Genomic DNA, 19,264 nt, shown 5'->3' with positions numbered 1-19,264 from the left:
AGCAGAAGTAGACATTATCACCGGCCTGCTCCTTGACTATCAACACTTCCAACAGCATAGTCAAAAACTGAATTAAGAGTACGATGCACAGTCATCCAAGTTAGTAGTCAATAACCTACAGAGAAGATGTAGGTTCAGTTATGGCAAAGAGAGGCAGAGCTAAGTACCCTCTTCATGTAAAGAATACCACTACCAGACACAATCTCTTTACCCTCTCAGCAGCCTCACAGAGGTGCTGAACAAGAGGTAACCCCCACACACATTTTGCAAAACTTCACATGAATAGGATGGAGAGAGTAGGGCATAAAAATATGTATCAGTCACCATATAGTTTTTCAAACAAAAGATCCTGATTTCCGTTAATGAACCTTAGTTATAAATTAACACAAAGTCTAAATAAAAGCTACTGAGATATTCCCTGCTTCTCAATCTAGTTGTGCTGCTTATCTAAAATTATTTCAAGACATGTCCATCAAAAGAAATGAAAACATAAATAAATCACACTACCTTTTCTTCAATAAATTATTTTTTAGACTATGTGGTCGAAGAAAGTATTCTTTTTCTTACTTCAGTTCCGATTTTTCATGATTCATCCCTTTCACCAGGAGAGCTTTTGTGTGCATGTACATGAGAGCACGAGTGCATTACATGTATCTACACATACACCTGTAAAATCTGTTCCTTTGAGCTACCCATTTTCTGAAAAATTAAAAATGGCTTAAGCACGTAAAGACCGTAAATACTCATGTGTATACAGAAAACAATCTCACTTGAGTATGCCAGATAGAGCTCTCATCAGCTTAAACACTCGTTTTGAGATCAACAAGAAATAAGCGATCCGGCTTGGCTGCCCAGACTCACCCACCAGACAAACGTACAGTTGCATTTTGTGTGTTGTCAGCACATTACACAGACTAGCATTCTACACACCACACTGAAGCCCAAACACCGTATAGATTTTGTAAAGCATCTCCAAAGCCCTCTGAAATCTTGGGACTTCCAGAGGCAAAGATTTAATCTGAAAAACACTTGAGCATCTTCTTATTCACCACAGTGAAGGTGTCCAAGTGACTCTAACTGCCCTCTACTAATTCCTCACAGGAACCTCTTACTGGCAACACCACAGTGTTGATAACCATTTATTAATGATAATACCTAAGAGCCAAATGATTTATTAACAATAATACCAGGACCATTTAAAGCCCTTTTTTCCCTCCTTGTGATGAACTAGGAGGAACAGTGATTTTAAAACCAACTGGTTCCTAGAGCTGGCAGTCCAGTAAGTCCCTAGTGCCTGCAGAGAGCCTTCCTGAGAACAGTGCAACTCAGTGAGAGTGACAGAAACTGGGCTTGGGCTGAAGGCAACTAATTTAGAAAAAGGAGTATGCTCAAGAAGAATACCTTTAAGTACCTTTAACTTCAGTTGTTTAGAAAGAAACCAACTGTGGAAGTCCCCATAAGAGAACATGCCTTACCAGCATTTGCTGAGGAAATGCACACCATTTAAATATTAAATAAATTTCCTCAAAAGCAGCATATATACTTAATTACAGTAGGAATCAGTTCTGAAGGAAATAATGAGAATCTGCCTTGTTTCTTAAATCAGATAATTCTGCTGGTTTTATTCTGGCTTTACGTTGTTTTTTTTTTTTTAAAGTATGCACTTTTGTTTGGGTTTCACCCAAAACAAAAGCACTTCTACGTTCTCAAGAGAATTCTCAGGTGTCAGGATCACGTATCCTTTGAAGGTTTGCATTAAATTGCAAACCTAACCTCGAGCCTAGCTGCTGCAGAATGTAACGGAATGTGTTTAGCTGTCACAAGCATTGGACCACTGCCATGAAGTGACACATCCCTTGGGACTCACCAGGGTTTAGTCCCTCATCTTCCAGTGTCGCTCCCACGCCTTGGGAGCGGGCATAGTGCTGGGATCCACCTCTTCCAGGGCGATGCAACTCCCTGCAACTTTCACCCCCTGTGGACATACTCTCCACAGTGCTGTTACATTTCTGGTATTGGTTCTGAGTGACTATAACGCAGACTTCAGCTGGCTTAAATGCTAAGATGAGCTTTTACTCATAGCTGTTGCAGAAACTAAACTAAGAATGTAATTGTCAGTTCACAGACATCCCTTGGAGCCATAAAATAAGTAAGATAAATACATTTAAATTCTGAAAAGAAGTCCTGTCATATTTCTCCAGCAGGGTACTGAAGAACTTCAGATGGATTGGAGAAATTCATTGCTGTAAGAAACAGGAAAAAAAATTGCAGAATCTTTGTTTACCTAGGTCTGTGGTTTCTACGTACCTACTTTTTACTATGTTCATTTCTTGACTCAAAGAGAAAATGGGAATTCACCCTTTTCTCTTTTTTTCCTGTCCAATGTGCAGATGGGGCATATTTTCGTTCACTCCATCAATCCCTGCCCCCTACGCACAAACTTGCATACAGGCACCTAGCCAGTGGAAAAGAAAAAAGGGTTACTCATTAATCCATTCTACAAAGCTTTCCAAACTGAAATGGGTGGGTTTTACATCTCCAGCAAGGAGCAATATATAGGTAGGTGCATAGCATACCTGAGCACAGCTCAAACTGAAGTGTTCATCTTGAATAGTGTTCAGCTTTGCTTCTGGCACATTTTAAACCAGAACTCATCAATATGGAGAGGATGATTATTTTGTGTATGCTTTTCTTCTGTTCCAGTACGGGGCTGACTGCAGCTCCACACAAAATAGTAACATATAAACAGCTTTTGAAGACAATTAATGTGTTACAAACCACAGTGAAAGATACGGTAAGCAAAGTATTTCTTGTGGTATTGAAATTATTTTCAAGCATTATTTATTGCTTAGAATATATCTTGTGAGAGACATCACTTTCAAACCTTAAACTTTTCTAACTTAGTTTTGTTTTATTGTAGGACGTTGAATTGCTGCATACACCAGAAAACCCTGTGGTGAGACTGCTTTAACATTTCTTTCTAATTATATCAATTTGATTTTGTACTGGTTTATTCCATTGACAAATGGCAGATGCCTTCTTCACATCTCTGACCTAGTACTCTTAATGCAAGCTAGACTGAATAAGAAAATACTTTGGTAAAAGATCCTTATTTCTGAATTTTTAATGGTAGGGGTGTTTCTATTATGAAATCTTAATTACTACGTTGCTATCGCGTGTGTATTCTAACACACCCACAGATTCAAATTGGTCCGTATTCCATTTCTGCAATAAACGGTGCTCAGAGTGAGGGTTCATACAAGATCCAGGCGAGCAGCAGTGCTCTTGGGGATGCAGGATTTGGGAGTGGAAGTGCATCCAGCTGCCACACGCTCCAGCCGCACTGGGAGCCTTGCTGAGCCAAACCCGAAGGCCCCCTCCTTTCCCTCCCCCCGAAGCAAAGCGCCACGAGTAGCACTGTAAGGCAGTGTTACACAGCACTTCCTCTCATACGTAGCCACACTAATTTCTCCAAAACTATTCATGTGTAAGGATCGTGCTACCAATGAGAAGATAAGACTGCGTTCTGCAAGTATTCTTTTTGGATTATAGCTAGTTACAATTACCGGAACAGGTCCCCATTAATCCTTTTAATACAAATATTTATTAACACATTACTTAAAGCTGGTATTTTGCAAGTGGCAAGGTCAGGAACTTTCTTATATGTAGTAAATTACACCAGAGTCACAGAAAGTGCGTGCATACTCAGAAGTGGCAGGATGCTGTGAAATTAAATGCTAATTTAAGTTTTATAATTTATATTGCATGTGGCAAGGTCAGGTACTTTCTTATATGTAGTAAATTACACCAGAGTCACAGAAAGTGCGTGCATACTCAGAAGTGGCAGGATGCTGTGAAATTGAATGCTAATAATAGTACCAACACGTCTTAAAAGCTTAGAAGGTAAATGCATCCTGCTTGCTTTGGTAATCCTCAACATGCAACAAAGGTCTGGAGCTAGCTGCGGCTAACCTAGTGTTACACTTCTGTTATGAGCTGCCTTAAATTTACCCGTAATTTTGATTTTTGAGCTCCAACAACTCTTTCAGAAAGCAAACGATTTTGATCGACACATGAAAACAATTATGCATAGTCTTTTGAAAAATACCTAAAGCATAAAGCTATTTACTCAAGACTGTAAACTCTCTTGAAAAGCAACAACAAGAAGAAAGGAAAAAAAACAAACTCACCTTGTTTCACACTGGTTTTGTTAGCTTCCTCCTAGGCTTTACAGTTGGGTGAGTTTTTTACTTGCTAAAATATACAGCAGCATGACCAAAACAGATACATTCCTTCTCATTGCTAGAAAAAACTGCAGCGCAAAAACCTGATGCACCCTTAACTAATTGCTGGGGATTTTTCATTAACACTCTTTCTAACTTGTGGTGTCAAAGTGAAAAGAAGGAGATGATTAGCTGTCATTTTACTGCAGTGTCTGCCACTAGCTCAGAAACAAAGCAAATACAACTAGTGACTAATTGCTTAATCACTTTTTTTTCCTCTCTCTCTCTCAAAAAACATGGTTACCTCAGGAAGGAAGATAACAGTTAATTTGCAGCTTAGGGCTTTACACCCTCATTCTGGGAGGTCCCAAGTACCTCTGCTGAAAACCAGAGGAGACAGAGAATTCACATATTTAGAAGGTACTAAGTTGATACAGGTTCAACCTCCCATGAAAAACTTTTTTTAAAAATATTATCGTGCTAATAGTAATTATCACCAAAACCCACATTAACAACCTTTTCATTCTACAGGGTGAAATTTGCATTTACTGAATTGTCCACATACTTAGATATGAATTACAGTGTGCCAAATTTGCACTCAGGGTGATTAGGTGCAATCTAATTTAGAACTGCTTGATTATGCATATTAGAAAGGCTTTAAAGCATCATCCCTGTTTTGCGTACCGACTGCTACTGAATCTGAATCACACCTGGTTTCTTAGATGCCCCTGCAGCTTGCTGCTTTGGCAAGGACACAAGCCAATCTTCAAGTATGTTGTTTATAGCAAATTTTAATAGCAGCATTTTATATTGGGTTCTTAAACCCTCAGGAAACCTGGTTTAAGAAGTCGTCTTTCGTATTAATGTGTTTCAAACACCAAAATATTGCTTCTGTGTTAACCTGGTTATACCAGCTTTACATTTGGCTTTGAATATTCAGGAAGGTGACCACCTTTTATAACATTCAAAATTCACTCTTCGTTTTGACTTCCTTGAGGTTCCTGTCAGTGGACTGTTAGCCCCAGTTCAACCCCACACTATTTCCTTGTACACTCAACAATGAAATACTTTTTTTTAAAAAAAAAACAAAACAAACAACATAGTGGAGGTGAGAAGTTTAAAAGCTCAGAGGAATCAACTCGAGGGAAAACATGCTGAGGCTGAAAAAGTAGTCTTAAGGCTGAAGTGATCCAAGACCAGAGTGAAAATAAGATCTATTGACATTGCAAGCTGAAGCCAGTGACACAATGTCAGTTTACATCAGATCAGCATCTAACCCAACTAGATGCTGATCACTAATTCAGGAAATGAAGGCTTTTCAGGCTAATCTGTAAAGTTAGTGTGAGTCAGATGCAGAGTATTGCTGCAAATTGCCTCCTATACAAATATTTTACGTATTTGCCTAGCCCCCCCAAACGTTACCAGTGGTCTATGCTTTTTAATGTCTCTTCACTGAAGTGCTTAACCCATCACAACATACTAGAACCCACAATCCTTGTGGTACTCTGACTGTTGGCCTGCCTACAGCTAACTGTTAACTCAGCAAAAGAAAAAAGAAAAAAAAAAAGGCAGCATATATGAGAAATGCTGGTTTCTCGGCTCATCACGGATGAGGCAGAAAATGTTTTCAGTTTCAGCTGGAAAATTGATCTCTTTAAAAACGAGTGTTTTTTTTCCAGTAAGCAAGACTGGTTACGGTAAGAAGCTTGAAACAAACATAAATGTGTGGTTTTTAAGGAAGAGAAAATGTTAAATCTAACCAATATAAAATGCTGCTATTAAAATTTGCTATAAACAACATACATGAAGATTGCCTTGTGTCCTTGCCAAAGCAGCCAACTGCAGGGGCATCTAAGAAACCAGGTGAGATTCAGATTCAGTAGCAGTTGGTATGCAAAACAGGGATGATGCTTTAAAGCCTTTCTAATATGCATAATCAGCAGTTCTAAACGTTTCCTCCTTTGGAAAACAGAAAACAAGTTAGAAATCGGCTTCAGTAAACATTGCTTTTCTTTATCTGTTGACTATGGGTTAGTTTCAGTGGTATTTTCCACAGCTATGTGCCTAGCAAAGGAAAACAGCTACTGTGAAGGAAAAGAGATTAGGGAGAGCTTGCAGTCTTTCTGTTAGCATCAGTAAAATTAATATGCAGCTGCACCATGAAAGGAAAAAGGCAGGTTGCTTTAATTCCAGATAAGCAGCAGCAACAGAAAGTTTCTATCACAAGTATAAATTGCTTCTTTTTCAAGTTAGATACAGAGGGTGTTTAATTTTCTTGACTTAGGTTTAACGTGCGCCTGAATTTAAACCGATACAGTAAGACAATTCAAGCTAGGAGCCTGGCTCCTTATCCTGCCTCTCATCCTCAATCCCTTTTTTCTCTTTAGTAAGGCAACTAACCTACTTCATCACCTTCATTTCCCATGCTATCAAGCGAGAACATTTCAATAGTATTTGAAAATATGCAGTTCTACATCAATTCTAAGTATAATTAAGTAGATCATATTAGAAATGGCAAAAAAAAAAAAAGGAAGAAAAAATATATTCTCACGCGTAGCACTGAGGAACAGTCCAGAGTGATATTCATAATTTTTTTAAACAAAAATATTCACACTCGTGCTTGTGAAAACTTACTGCATGTAACATGATCAACTTCAGTAGCATTTTCTTTCAATTGCTGTCATGATTAATATCCAAGTGGACATTTATTTTATGAGGAAATATTTAATTATCAAAGAACAGGCAGAGTAAAGGTCAAAGATCTCTTGTGTATCTAAAACTAACTTAAAAATGAGTATCATTGAGTCTTCTCATTTAATATCATGCATACTTACTTTTGCACATGGGCCACAACCTAACACATGCAGGAAAAAAAAAATGCTGCAACATTCTTTTTAAAGCTATTGCTTCTTTTCTTGCCCTAGGATGCATGCATCTTCATGGCTCTGACCTGCTTCCAGCATGGCGCACTGAAATTACAACCAGAAAATAGCCAAGTAAATTCTACATTCATCCAAACCCTTAAAACCTTGAAAAAATTCACCTTCAGGAGCCCTGGAACGGTAGGATTTCCTCACAATGCTCATAATCGTGATCATTGTTCCTTATTTTCTATAGCAGACAGCATCTGCAATGGTGGAACTATAGAAAACAAACTTGTTAGAAAAACTGATCTGCCTTTCGTTACTTTGGAAATAAAATTGCCCAATTTTGTGCACTTCATGGAGAGGCATTCACTCTGACTCTATTCATCAATTGCCCATATGTACTTGGCAACCATATGATGTGCTGGACAAAAGGACAGGCATTACTGCAAAAACCTGTGAAGGAAAGGTGTCATTACTATATTCTTTCCCTTTCCAAAATAGCCTGTCTCTCAGCTTTTCCGTGTGTAAAAGGCTTTGATTATCACTCTCTTGATTTTTCAGTAAGAAAGCTTGAAGTATTATTTATGATCCTAATGTGCAGTTTAGAAGTGGCACGATTTTCTTTATCTTCCAACAGTGTGAGTCTTCGTGTGAATCTCATGAGAAAAAAAACCCCAAAGTGTTTTTGACGAGCTTTGCAAACCTAGTCAGAAAGGTAATCGGAGCAGATTCCTGCTGGGTGCTTTTTAACATTTTGCAAACTATCACAGCTATCTTTATTTTACACCATTTCTAACAATGTCTTGTTTTTACAGTTAATCAAGGACTAATACAGGACACACCAGAGCTGAAGGCTACTGAAAATCTACTATTTAAAGCAGACACTATGTTATTTAAGACAACATGAAAAATGTAAATATTTTCCATTGCTACTGTGCTGTGCTGTGTGTGTGGTAAGTGAAAGCTTCTCCCAAAATATTAAGCAGTCTTATTTGGATGGCTATTCATAAGATGGGTGTTTTCTGGAAAGTGATCCTAGCCTCATCTTATAGAGAAAATTAAATTGGCATTTCACAAAAACAGGTTTTCTTAAAGGACTTAACTGTCACCTTCAGCTGAACTAGAAATACATGCGATGGTATTTTTGCTTTGATCTTAAATGAATCTCATACAGAGATCTGAAACTTTTTAAAGAAAATGAACAAAAAAAATTATCAGAGGCTTTGAAGCCTCAAAACGTATTGGACTGATTTCCTTACTTATGATAATACCACACACACAATTTTATTTATAAGTCCTTTGACTGTATCTTAGCTAGCTATGGGAAAATATCCTGCATTTAACTGTCTTAGAACTACTGGAAAAACATTTACAAATCATACTGTATGGCACGGGTCTGACCTGGATCCATCTCAAAGTTAATGGCACATTTGCCATGGATTTTGACAGGGAGAGGAGTAAGCCAGCTGCTCTTACTGGAGATACAAGAATCTGTGGGGAAAAACACATTTCAGGAGATGGAATTCCACCTAAACTCCCTCAACTTAATGTAACAAATGCAGCAGAGACATGACTAGCTGGTACAATGAGCCACTGCAACAGGTCCAACAAATCCAGTAGTTGATGCTTCTTCAGAGTGCGGCAGCTCAAACGCGTATTGCTCTTTCTCAAAAGACAATATTTTACACTCACGTTCACGTACCATTAACACTATTCCTTCTCTCTACTCTCAATTCATTCTGTTTAAGTTTTAATTTCAATTTTTTCTTTAAAAACTTTCAAGATTTTGCTATGTGGAAACTTGCGTGTACAGCTTCTTAATCCTGGGCATTTCTGTGCAACTAAGGCCAGGGATATCATTGCAACTTTTTGAAATAAAAGTGAGTATCATAGCACTTAAAACTAGTTTTTAGCTTAATTACAAACTACCATATTCTGCTTGCAATGATTCTGACCTCTAGACTCTTCCATCTGTTAATTTACCCCCAGATATTAGCCCCACATGTGGAAACCGATCTTGGAAGAGAGCATAAAGCCTTCCAGTAAAAGTTAACCTTTCGTCTAATTTTCTCTCTACTCAGTAGAAATGCGGTATAGAGAGGAAACTGGAAAACTACATCTAGTGTTATGGTGGAAAATGGCAAGCTTAAGATACCTCCAAAAACGACGAGGTAGTAATAAAAATATTTCCATTCCTACCAATGTCAGCCTAAAGGAAAACTAATACAAAAGGCTTTTTTACCTCCACGTTTTCACTACCCTGAAAAGCGAACCTCCTAAAAAACATATGTCAGAGGAGGAAGGAAGATCCTCAGGGCAACAAAGAACCAAGTTTCCACAGTGAACTCCTTGTTTCTAGCAATGACCATTTTGATTTACATAATATTTTTTCTTTCTTTTTTTTTTTTTCCTGCTTCAAAACCTGCTTTTCCTCCGAGTAATGTTCTATCTCATACCTCAGTGTCTCCACATTACTGCATGACAATTAACATTCTAAACATGAACTACCCCCTCATACGTATTTAATCAAGCTGGTAAGTTTACATGGCACCTTTTATCCCTGTTTCTCTGACTTTGCTACCCATAAAATCCCATGATCACCAACTGGTAAGCAATATGCAAAGCTGCAGCTGCGACTGCAATGGATTTTAAAGTTACAGAACTTGATTATTTCAGGTCTGGGTAAAAACAACTGGGAAAATATTAAAGCAGCTCCTGCAATTCCAGAGTACCTGCTGATGTTTCCACAACATTACATCCAAATTTTTGTGGACATGTTTCATTGAACGCCTTTATCATGAACCAGGTGCTTTTTTCAGTGAATCCTGGAAGGCCAACCAATAAACCAGCACTTTTCATTCACGTCCACGGAATACTTGCACATGCAGAGTGTTGGGGAAAGAGCTTCAGTTTTGTACAAAGAATACAGTATGCATTTTTCTTTATATTTGTAAATGTCTTTTCCAGTAATTTGCTAAGCGCATTCAAATCAATATTCTAAAAGAAGCTGTTAAAATTCTTATTGAACAGATGATAAGCGATCAGCATGCCCTAACAAAGAGAACGTCGTATATTACATATTTATTAGTAATCATTATAAGCATTGAGAAGCAAATTTTGTACCCAGGATGGTTATTTTATAGCAGAAAAGCAATTTCCTACCAGCATGTCATAAGCTAACTAGTTACCCCTGCATACACTGGAAGGGTTCTGGGTTTTGTACATGCTGTCATGTAGCTATTCCTGTTTAGTGACTTGCTCCACTGTTTTTAACCTATGGATCTATATCACACCAAGCATAGTGCAAAAGGTTGTTGTTTTAAATGTAATATACTCATTTGTTAATTGAGGCTATTTCTTGGACCTGCAGAACAACTTAATTGAAAGTCCTTGTTCATAGGATTCAAAAAACTAGTGAGAAACTGTAACAAATGTAACGTAGAGGGTTAACCGTTCCGGTATCTGGCAGAAAATGGTATTTACTGGACAATCCAGTCCAGATATGTATGGAGAATATTAATCACAAAATATTCACAGCTCGTTGTATTTAACATCAAACTTCTGGGCAGCATCAGCCCACCCACCGTGGGCAGCTTTGTGCACTTCCAACACATTTGGACTCACACGATGCTGAGGCCTCGTGCTAACTCTGATTTGTCAGTTATGAAAGGTTCGGTGTATTATTCAGGGTGTGTTATTCAAATCCCAGATGAAGAATGGGAAATCAATGAAGGGCAGATCAGTCTTCGAAAAGACATCATCTTGTTCTTCAACACTGTTCTCAGGAGAAAAAAAAATGAAGATGCCCAGGAAGAGCTTGTGATCCTAGGAAGGACTAGTTATCGCAATTCCAGATGTGTACACAATTGTGACTTATTTTTATTTGTAAGATGAACTCTTTGTACTAACTGCACTCTCTGCAGAAACAATGTATATTTCATTAACTGAGTACTTAGAGTAAGCCATAAAAACTCACTACCTCCCAGGGAGGTTTTTCGATATATTTATGATTTTGGTCATAAGTGCCCTTTGCAGGCACCTCAAGATGTGTTTTAGCATGGTATATACAATTCTGTATAATACTTACTTTTCCTGAGAAGATTCTTATTTTTATACCAATTGACTCATTTAATTTAATTATTTATTGCATTTCTGTGAATGAAATATTTGTACTAAGGACTATGTGGTCTGATTTATTTATATGCCAGTGATATTAAATAATTTTAGCTACTACAATTTTCTCGTGCTCTTTTCTTTGAAAACATCTGACCATTTCCATAATGGTCATTTATGGACCAGTGGCCCATAAAACCCCTCTGAACTTCATTAGCCTTCACCGTCACAGATTTTGCCAGATGAGGGACATGGTATACAAAGTTTATCTTCCCCCAGTTCTTATATAACTGTTAAAAAAGGGTTGTTATTTTTTTATTGTTCCCATCTCATTTGGAATTTTTTTTTTAAATTGGTTTTTCAAGCTTAATGAATTCCTTTCAGTAAACTCACAGCAGGTTCAAGCACGCCACCTAGATATCCTTAGCCTGACATGAACAAAAATGAGGTCACTTCATGGGGCTTGAGTCCCCACAGAATAAAAGCCAAACACCTGAAAATGTAACTCTAGAAGTAACAATTATCCAGTATGGTTTTCACTGTTCTCTCCTCATCTTACTTTTATCTCACTTCGAAATGTCAATCCTTTTCCACATCCCAATTTGATAGGATGTATTGAAGTTCTCAAAAAATGAGTATTTTTAGCTAGTATACCTTACGGCAGTAGGTATGCTTTATCTTTTATAAAAATGCCTTTGCCCTAAAATGTAACAAAAATGGACTTTGTTCCAACAAACAAGCACAAAGCTTTAAGAGACACAAAGACTAAACAGTTGAACAACTATTCCTTCCCTTTTCAACTGTTCAGAAAACACTGACTCAAATAGCATCGCCTTCCATTGTGTTTCATGTCATCACACACCCGCATTTATTTGGCCTCATTTTCTTAAAAAGGAAAAAAAAAGAAAAAAGGAAGAAAAAAAGGAAAAAAAATCCTTCAAAAATACATGAAAACAAATAGTAAGTGTCATAATACCCTGGAGACTTCAGGCATAAACTGCTCCTCTGTCCAGGATGGAGGGTGATGTGCAGGACAATGCTGCTGCGATCTCTCTCCTAGAAGACAAGCAGTTCTGCTCCGTCCAGCAGGTATTTTCCTCTCAAAAATAAGAGCCAGCAGACTGACTCCCAAGGAGCTGGATGTGCCAGTTGCCTCCTGTTAGCTCCCAAATAATTCAGTGGTGACAGACACCTGAGTTTGCAGCCTAGATCACCCTGTAGAAGTGTTTGGAGGGAAGAGCCAAAGGACAGGGTCTAATCCAAGCAATCCCTCCCATCTTTGCACGCAAGAAACCAGTGCGAGTCAAGTAGTCTGGGATTCACCCGGAGTTAACCATTAGTCAAACCTGAGCCATCTGTCCACTTAATGAAGAGACACAGACTACTCTGGACCCAGGCATCCCACTCCCAACTAGCTATGTGATATAGGTGACTGGAGAAAAGCATAGGGAATAGTTCGCACTCAGATAACTACGTATTTGATGCCTATTGCTAGGTATGATGAATCTCACACAACTACCTAGGATTTACATGCAAGCCAAAATATTCTTGCATATCTTGAATACTTCCTGTGGCTGATGCAGTGTTTCCAGGTGCATATTTGCTAAATACACTGTAGCCTCTCTTTCCTGGTATAAAATATTTAATTTTGCACATATACACTTCTTTCATTTCTTCCTTGCATCTTTCAGTATTTCCACCTACAGCTACAAGCAAGTTAGAAAATACAGGAAAGAAAATGTTTGGAGCAGACCTTTGATTTTAAAATCTAAGGAAACTGAAAAATAAATACAGATTAAATATGTGAGTATGATTTCAGGAATATTACTAGTGGCTGATCTAACAGTGTCTCTGCTGTGGGCAACTGATAGTGTCGACGTATCTTGACCTGCGTTGTGGGAAGCAAATAGACCCTGAATCCCCGTGGCCAAGCTACTTAGTCTTCCTAGGTACATGGTTCTTTGTGTAGATGTAGTCTCACCACTCCAGTCAGAACATTATAGACCTCACAGAAGCTGAAACAGATCACACAGAAGCTTTAAGAGAAGGCTTTAGGCGTGTGGTACATTCAGAAGATTTGCTGGAGCAGAGCATCCCATGCATGCTGTGCGCTGCATGGATCGTGCTGGCACAGTATGCAACAGCAGAGCCTCCCAAACCAGAGACAACGGCGCTAATGCTGGAATAGCTCAACTATTTAACTCGGCTGAGAAGCCTAGACACAACGTGGCCCAAACTGAACGAGACATCCTTATAGATATAAAAGAATTCCTTTTCAGAGTTGGAACGTCTCGAGTACGTTGGTTTGTGCCGCATATGAACACCATGCTCTTTCTCTCCACTAAGTTTTTTTTTTTTACATCCCTGAATATTGTCCCAACAGCTGTGGGGCCGGGGAACAAAACAAAAGCGCCCAACAGTGTTCACTGCTTTGCACTCGTGCTGCTGATCCACGCTGTACAAGGAGCACAGGTGAAAGAGAACGTTCCCTACTCGAACGCCTTTGTCCAAGCCAACGATCCGAATTGCTGCAGTGCCACCTGTTGATATGTACGGAAATTCAAGAGTTCCGGGTACAGGATCGGTAAACTGGAAGAATCATTCTCATGGCTGTATGCTTTGAGTTACGCTACAGAGATAATAACCGACTTCCCACTTAGTTTTCCCTTTTCCTGCTTACACAGCTTCCCAATATTCTTTTTCTTTGTCCAATCGCGTTACTGCTGTAACAACATGAAATGCGTGTTTACAAAACCCAGCGTAAAGGCACCTGAAAAGTTACTCAAAAAGAGTTTCTATTTTCTAGGCTTCGGGGATGTTAAGAACCCAAAATACAGGGCATTACTCGTACAGAATAATCTGCTCATTTCTGATGAAAGCTTTGCTTCTCTGCTCTATCTCACTTTTCTACCTATTTATGTATCACAGGACTCCGTCACTTCAGCACCTTTCTTGCATACCTTTTCCACCACTCTTGAACAGACTGAAGTAACAGCAAGAACTTAGAGGATGAAGGGTTTACATGGTAGCTAAAACTTCTGGAATTAGAGAGGATTAAGACTGAAAGTATGGCAATATATAGTCACTCAGAAAATTAGAAGTTAGTTTAAGATCAAGATATGACCAATCATCTCAAATCATGACCCATATGCACAGGTCAAAGCATGCTACCTATATACATATATTCGGAGGCTAAATTAAGGTCTCTGTTTTCTTTTGGACAAGAGTATCTTTGCTGGGTTCAAGACACTTTAGCATGCATACATTGATGTCACATCATTAGCTGGCTTATTTTTCCAGAGAATCACCTTCAAAATACAATTGGATCAAACCTGGCGCCCAGGTAATACCACTTACTGTTTATACTGACATTGGCTGGCAGCCCCAAGAAGCAAAGAAGTTTTCAGAGAAGCTAACAAGGACAGCAGCTACTTGCAGCATCCTCCTTGGGCAGTAACACTGCCACGTGTAACAAAATCCCTGAGCGAATAACCTTTAATGAATACCTCCAAAACTTCTTTTGGAGCAACACTGATTATGATGAGGATTTATATGCTGTGGCAAGAGAGAATACAGTTGGAGTCCTCAAAACTCATTGCTGGCACCAACTCGCCAACAGATAACAATTTATCTGTACATAGTCAACTGAGATCCTGCAGAACATCTCTCCATGTTGTCTGTACATGGACCTTAAGACAATCCTCCTGAATCAGGAACTTGATAATGAAGTGAATACACTCCCTGTTCTTATTGCCGTCCTTAGAAGGGAATAGATTCCTGCTTCTGAATTTACATAAACACCATATATTCTCCATAACTTGCCTTTAGGCGCTTGCCACCTTTATGTCCAGCAACCTTTCCTGCAATTGCTGGCTTGTATACAGTAGCACAGCAATGTTTTCTCTCCTCTATTCTTATTTCCTAACATTTAACTTGCTTTCCTGACTGGCCCTGCACCACCAGTTGACTATTTTGTGCGAGTATCAGGTTACCCAAAAGTGTCATTCACGTGTGATTAAGTAGAACTTGGAGCCCACTGTTCTACACAAAGTTCGGATTTCCCACGCACAGACACGGAGATGTGACTTTACCTCTATCAACACTGAATTTTGCCATTCTTTTGCCCAGTCAGTCCTGCAAAGTTTTTCCAGAACTTCTTATGCTGTGCCCTTGCCCTCACTGCCCCACCATCAGCAAACTTCCCCAAGGCAAACTTCATTACAAGAACTGCATTTCCATCTTCTGTTTGTTATTTTTCAGCCGACTTGTTTCTCTTGCAATGACCCTCCTTTTGAGTCTACTGATGCTTAGAGTTATTATCCTTCAGGGAGGGATGCTGTCAGTTTTGGAAATCCACATGATTATGGAAGTCAAATCACCTTTTTCCATATGACTATCAATCCTTTCAAAGTTTTCCAGCATACTTTGTAAGGCAGGATTTTTCTTTCCAAAAGCCACAGTGACTCTTCTTAATTACATTTACTCAGGTACCCACTAATTCATTTTTTTTTCCTCATAAAGTCTACTAGCTCTCAGTTTCCTAAATGCCCTGTGGAACCTCTTTAAACATTGGCTTCCCATGCACCGCAGCCCATCTCATTCTCAGTTATCATGGCAATTTAGAGTGAGAGGTTACATATCTCACTTAGCAATTCACCTATTTCAGAACCCCTGGGCAAATACCATCAGTGGCCTGCTACCATTTGTTGTAAAATGTTGTTCCACAGACTTTTTTTTTTAGCCACTTCAGTTCCTGAGAGATCTTTTGGTTTCCTCATGGAGACAGTTGCAAACATTCTCACTTTATTCCGAGTGGAACTTCTTAGTTTATTCTACACAGATAACTAATTAGCTTGCCTTTGATAGCCTTATCCTTTTTCAGCAGTCCTTTCATGGTTGATCATTGTGTTACAAACACTTCTGGAGCATTTCTTGCTCCTACATCTAAGAGAAGATCTAGTATTAATTTTTGCTAGATGTTACCTCAAACTCTTCTTTAGCCCATCTTTTATTTATCAGGGTTTTTTTACACTATATCTGCCAGTTTATCATCCTGTTTTCTTCATTTGAATACATCGCCGCTTTCCTGAAAGATGTCAATAGCCCACTCACCATGCCAGTTAGCCTCTTCAGCTTCTCCTTTCCCTTTGTAATGGACTGCACAAAAGGATGCTGTGTTCATGTTCCCCTTCATTAGTTTTCCAACAACCTAGCAGAATTTCTCCTGCCCCTTTTTGTTTCTTTGTAAAGAGCTTTCTCATTTTTATCTCTTTTCACCTTTTAAAGATAACCTTGTTCTTAAACCTCTCTGTCTCTCCTATTTGCTGTCCTCTCTCCATGCCCACCCTTGGGAAGGAGAAAGATGGAGAATCATTCTTTGAATTCCTAAACATTTGTTCTCCAACTCCAATTCGCTTTCTTCCTTCTGTTATGCTTCCTCCAATTTCCTTTCTGTTTTCATGGATTTTCTGACACATGGTGCATAAACATTAGCTGTATAATTCCATTAAAAAGGAAAAACAGTTGAACATAACTTTATAAGGGCCACTAGACATGAGCATTAAACTCCTTAGTCATCACAACTGCTGTGTATCAACTGATGAGAAAAAATATGGTTTATGGCAACCTCTCCAGGCTGAATATCAAAGGATCATCCATGGGAGACTATCCTTAGAAGAAGGAAGTCAGCAAGATTTTAATTTTTAAGCCACAGAAGTGGAGGAACCACTCACGAACCAGATGTCATGGAATATAAAGTCCATTTCATAGAAAGCTTATCACAACAGATCAGACAAATGCCTTAACACTGTGACAGAACAGCTCTCTCCATCTGCCTCAAAACTTTCAACCAGGTGTAGAAACAATAAATGAAAAAGGGATCAAGGCTGGAGTCGGTTTATATTACGACAGAAGTTGAATGGAAGACACTATCTGCAGGGAGTAAAATACAGAAAAAGGTGTGAAGCCAGCACACCAAATCCAGCACTTCATCAAATCGAGAAGCAACTCCAGGCTCATGACTGCCTTTACGGACGGCGAGTGAACATACCTGTGTGAAGACCACATCATAGCACAAGAGGGCAGCAGGCAACTGAGAAAGGAAAACAGACCTCCTCCTCCTCCTCCCCCCTCCCCCCCCAGGAGCCCCCGTCCCCCAGCTTTAAAAAAAAAAATCATCTCATCAGCCCTCAAATGTAGGGAAATCACGTACAAAGAGGCAGCTTTACTAAGAAGAGCTACGGTCCTCCCATTTCTGATAAAAGATTAATGATTAGAAGCTATGAAGCTGACTTCTTCAATACAAACTAAGATACTTTAGAGTTTGGTGAACTCCTTAGAAGGAAAATCCAACGTTTACCCAACAACGACCCAAACTCCGTGAAACAGATCTGATCAGTCCTAAAAATAATTTTCTCTGATTAAGACATTGTCTGCAAAGACTATTAATTCTGACAGGTTAAAAACAGGGACAAGGAAAAATATTAGAAAAAAGATAAAACATTATGTATCAGGTGTTTATAAAGCCTACTATCACTGCGTTACAGGACCCCACAAATAATTCATGTCATCAGTATTATCATTACTTCCTATTTTACCAACGGAGAAATGAATCGGACACAAAGTAATCAGATGGCTTTCTCAAGCCCTTAGATAAACTCTGTAACAGAGGCATAGAGTGAAGTAAAACAAACCCAATCCAGCACCTTTACCAGACACCTATGAAGACACAGGCGTGCCACCCAGCAGGCGTGCACCCACCCTCCGAACAGCTCACCTGGTATCTTATGAGCACTTTTCACAAGGGCATGAGCCTCCATGTGCACGTGCTAATGGTGAGGCCGATTTTAAATTCGGGATCTGTAAGGAAGTAAGCTGGAAGTTTTTATACTGTTTTTCTCCCTCCCACCCATATGATCTCTCTTTTCAAGGCTGCTTAAGAAGGGGAGTATATAAAGACACCAGTGAACTAAGCCAACACAGCAAGAAACATCTGGCTTACCTTGTGGTATACCAAAAACAGCATCAAAAAACTAAAAAAGGCTCTTTGCCCAGGTTCTGTGAGCAAGGAACACACAGAAAACCCAGAACACCTATCACATTTTAGTTTGCCACTCAAACACACCCTGTGATAAGACTGAACAGTTTTGCAATGTGGTGGGGTTGTTTTTTTTGAGTAAGAGCTCATTTTGTGGAAAACTGGTATTTTTAATCAAAAATATCTTGACATCAAATTTACTTAAACCGAAAATAGGCACGACCTTACCTATGAAGTTTTGAAAGAGTTCGTTGTTAGTTCTGCTTTGTGTTCTCTTCCACAGGCACAGTTCAAATGCTGCCTACTTATTAATTTCTATTCCCTCTTTCTATATTAATACCTTTCCCAATTTTACTTTACTCCCTCCTCATTCATTCTATCACTCTTTTTCTTCTGCTTTCCTTCCCTCCCTTAGATAAAGCCAGTTTAACGGTGCCTATTTACAACTGCTATACATCAACACCACACAGGAGAAAGCGTTGGCTGGTCCTGCCCCACCTTATGTCACAGGTCCTTTAATACTCAGAAAAAGCACTAAAATTATCCCCAGCTGCCAATGCACCCTGCTTTTATAAAATGCTGAGACCAGCATGCTACCAGTACATAAAACTTTTGCTGTTTGGATACTGAACAGCTAGGAAATATCCATACCATGGCCAGCTTCTCAGCTAAATACAGCCTGTTAATCACAAAATGCAGCATATGAAGGCACAGACCCTGAGTGAGGTCCTTTATCGCATACGTAAGTGCTGACTACATACAATCGCTCATCCACCCAGGTTCTGTCCTGGAATATGCCTACGTGCAGCAAAGCACCTTTGCAGCCACTTCACACTCCACGGAGCTGTTTGCTTCCTCCGTGCTCATCTGTGGAGGGCTCTTCTGCCCCCATACCTACAACGTGGGAGGCTTTGGGCACCCCTCATTGGGAGGCCTTGGGCATGCCCCTCCCTGCAGACAGGTGTGGTGGCATAATCACTCTGTAACCTGGCACCCAGACGGTGACCAAAGCCTTTTCTCAGAAA

General features: G+C 39.3%; 1 protein-coding gene and 1 long non-coding RNA gene across 5 annotated transcripts in view; one reads left to right on the top strand and one right to left on the bottom strand.

The window, feature by feature from the left end:
• Window positions 1-7,155, bottom strand: part of LOC308058270 — a 35,613-nt gene extending 28,458 nt beyond the window's left edge. Inside the window, exons 1-2 of one of the 3 annotated variants that reach the window (XR_013925753.1) lie at window positions 4,191-7,155; window positions 194-2,714 (exon numbers count right to left, since the gene is read on the bottom strand). This is a non-coding gene — a long non-coding RNA (uncharacterized lncRNA). Of the gene's footprint in view, window positions 1-193; window positions 2,715-4,190 lie in introns of those variants that run through there. The other 2 variants (XR_013925754.1, XR_013925755.1) reach the window with 2 other exon arrangements.
• IL21 (interleukin 21) lies at window positions 2,660-11,548 on the top strand (the record flags this gene model as incomplete). 2 transcript variants are annotated; one of them, XM_080373814.1, is made up of 5 exons in its annotated part: window positions 2,660-2,794; window positions 2,921-2,956; window positions 7,148-7,285; window positions 7,728-7,805; window positions 7,906-11,548. In XM_080373814.1, the coding sequence occupies 5 exons, from the start codon at window positions 2,660-2,662 to the stop codon at window positions 7,918-7,920; spliced, it is 402 nt and encodes a 133-aa protein (XP_080229940.1). In that variant the 3' UTR covers window positions 7,921-11,548. The 2 variants fall into 2 exon arrangements, with proteins under 2 accessions (XP_080229940.1, XP_080229939.1); XM_080373813.1 differs by having other exon boundaries at window positions 7,728-11,548.
• Between the last annotated feature and the right edge of the window lie 7,716 nt (window positions 11,549-19,264).

The sequence above is a fragment of the Falco punctatus genome, assembly GCF_963210335.1.
Source record: "Falco punctatus genome assembly, chromosome: 1".
In the NCBI taxonomy this organism is placed as follows: Eukaryota; Metazoa; Chordata; class Aves; order Falconiformes; family Falconidae; genus Falco; species Falco punctatus.
The sequence above is the reverse complement of the archived record's forward strand: the minus strand, read 5'-3'. Positions and strand labels throughout refer to the sequence as shown.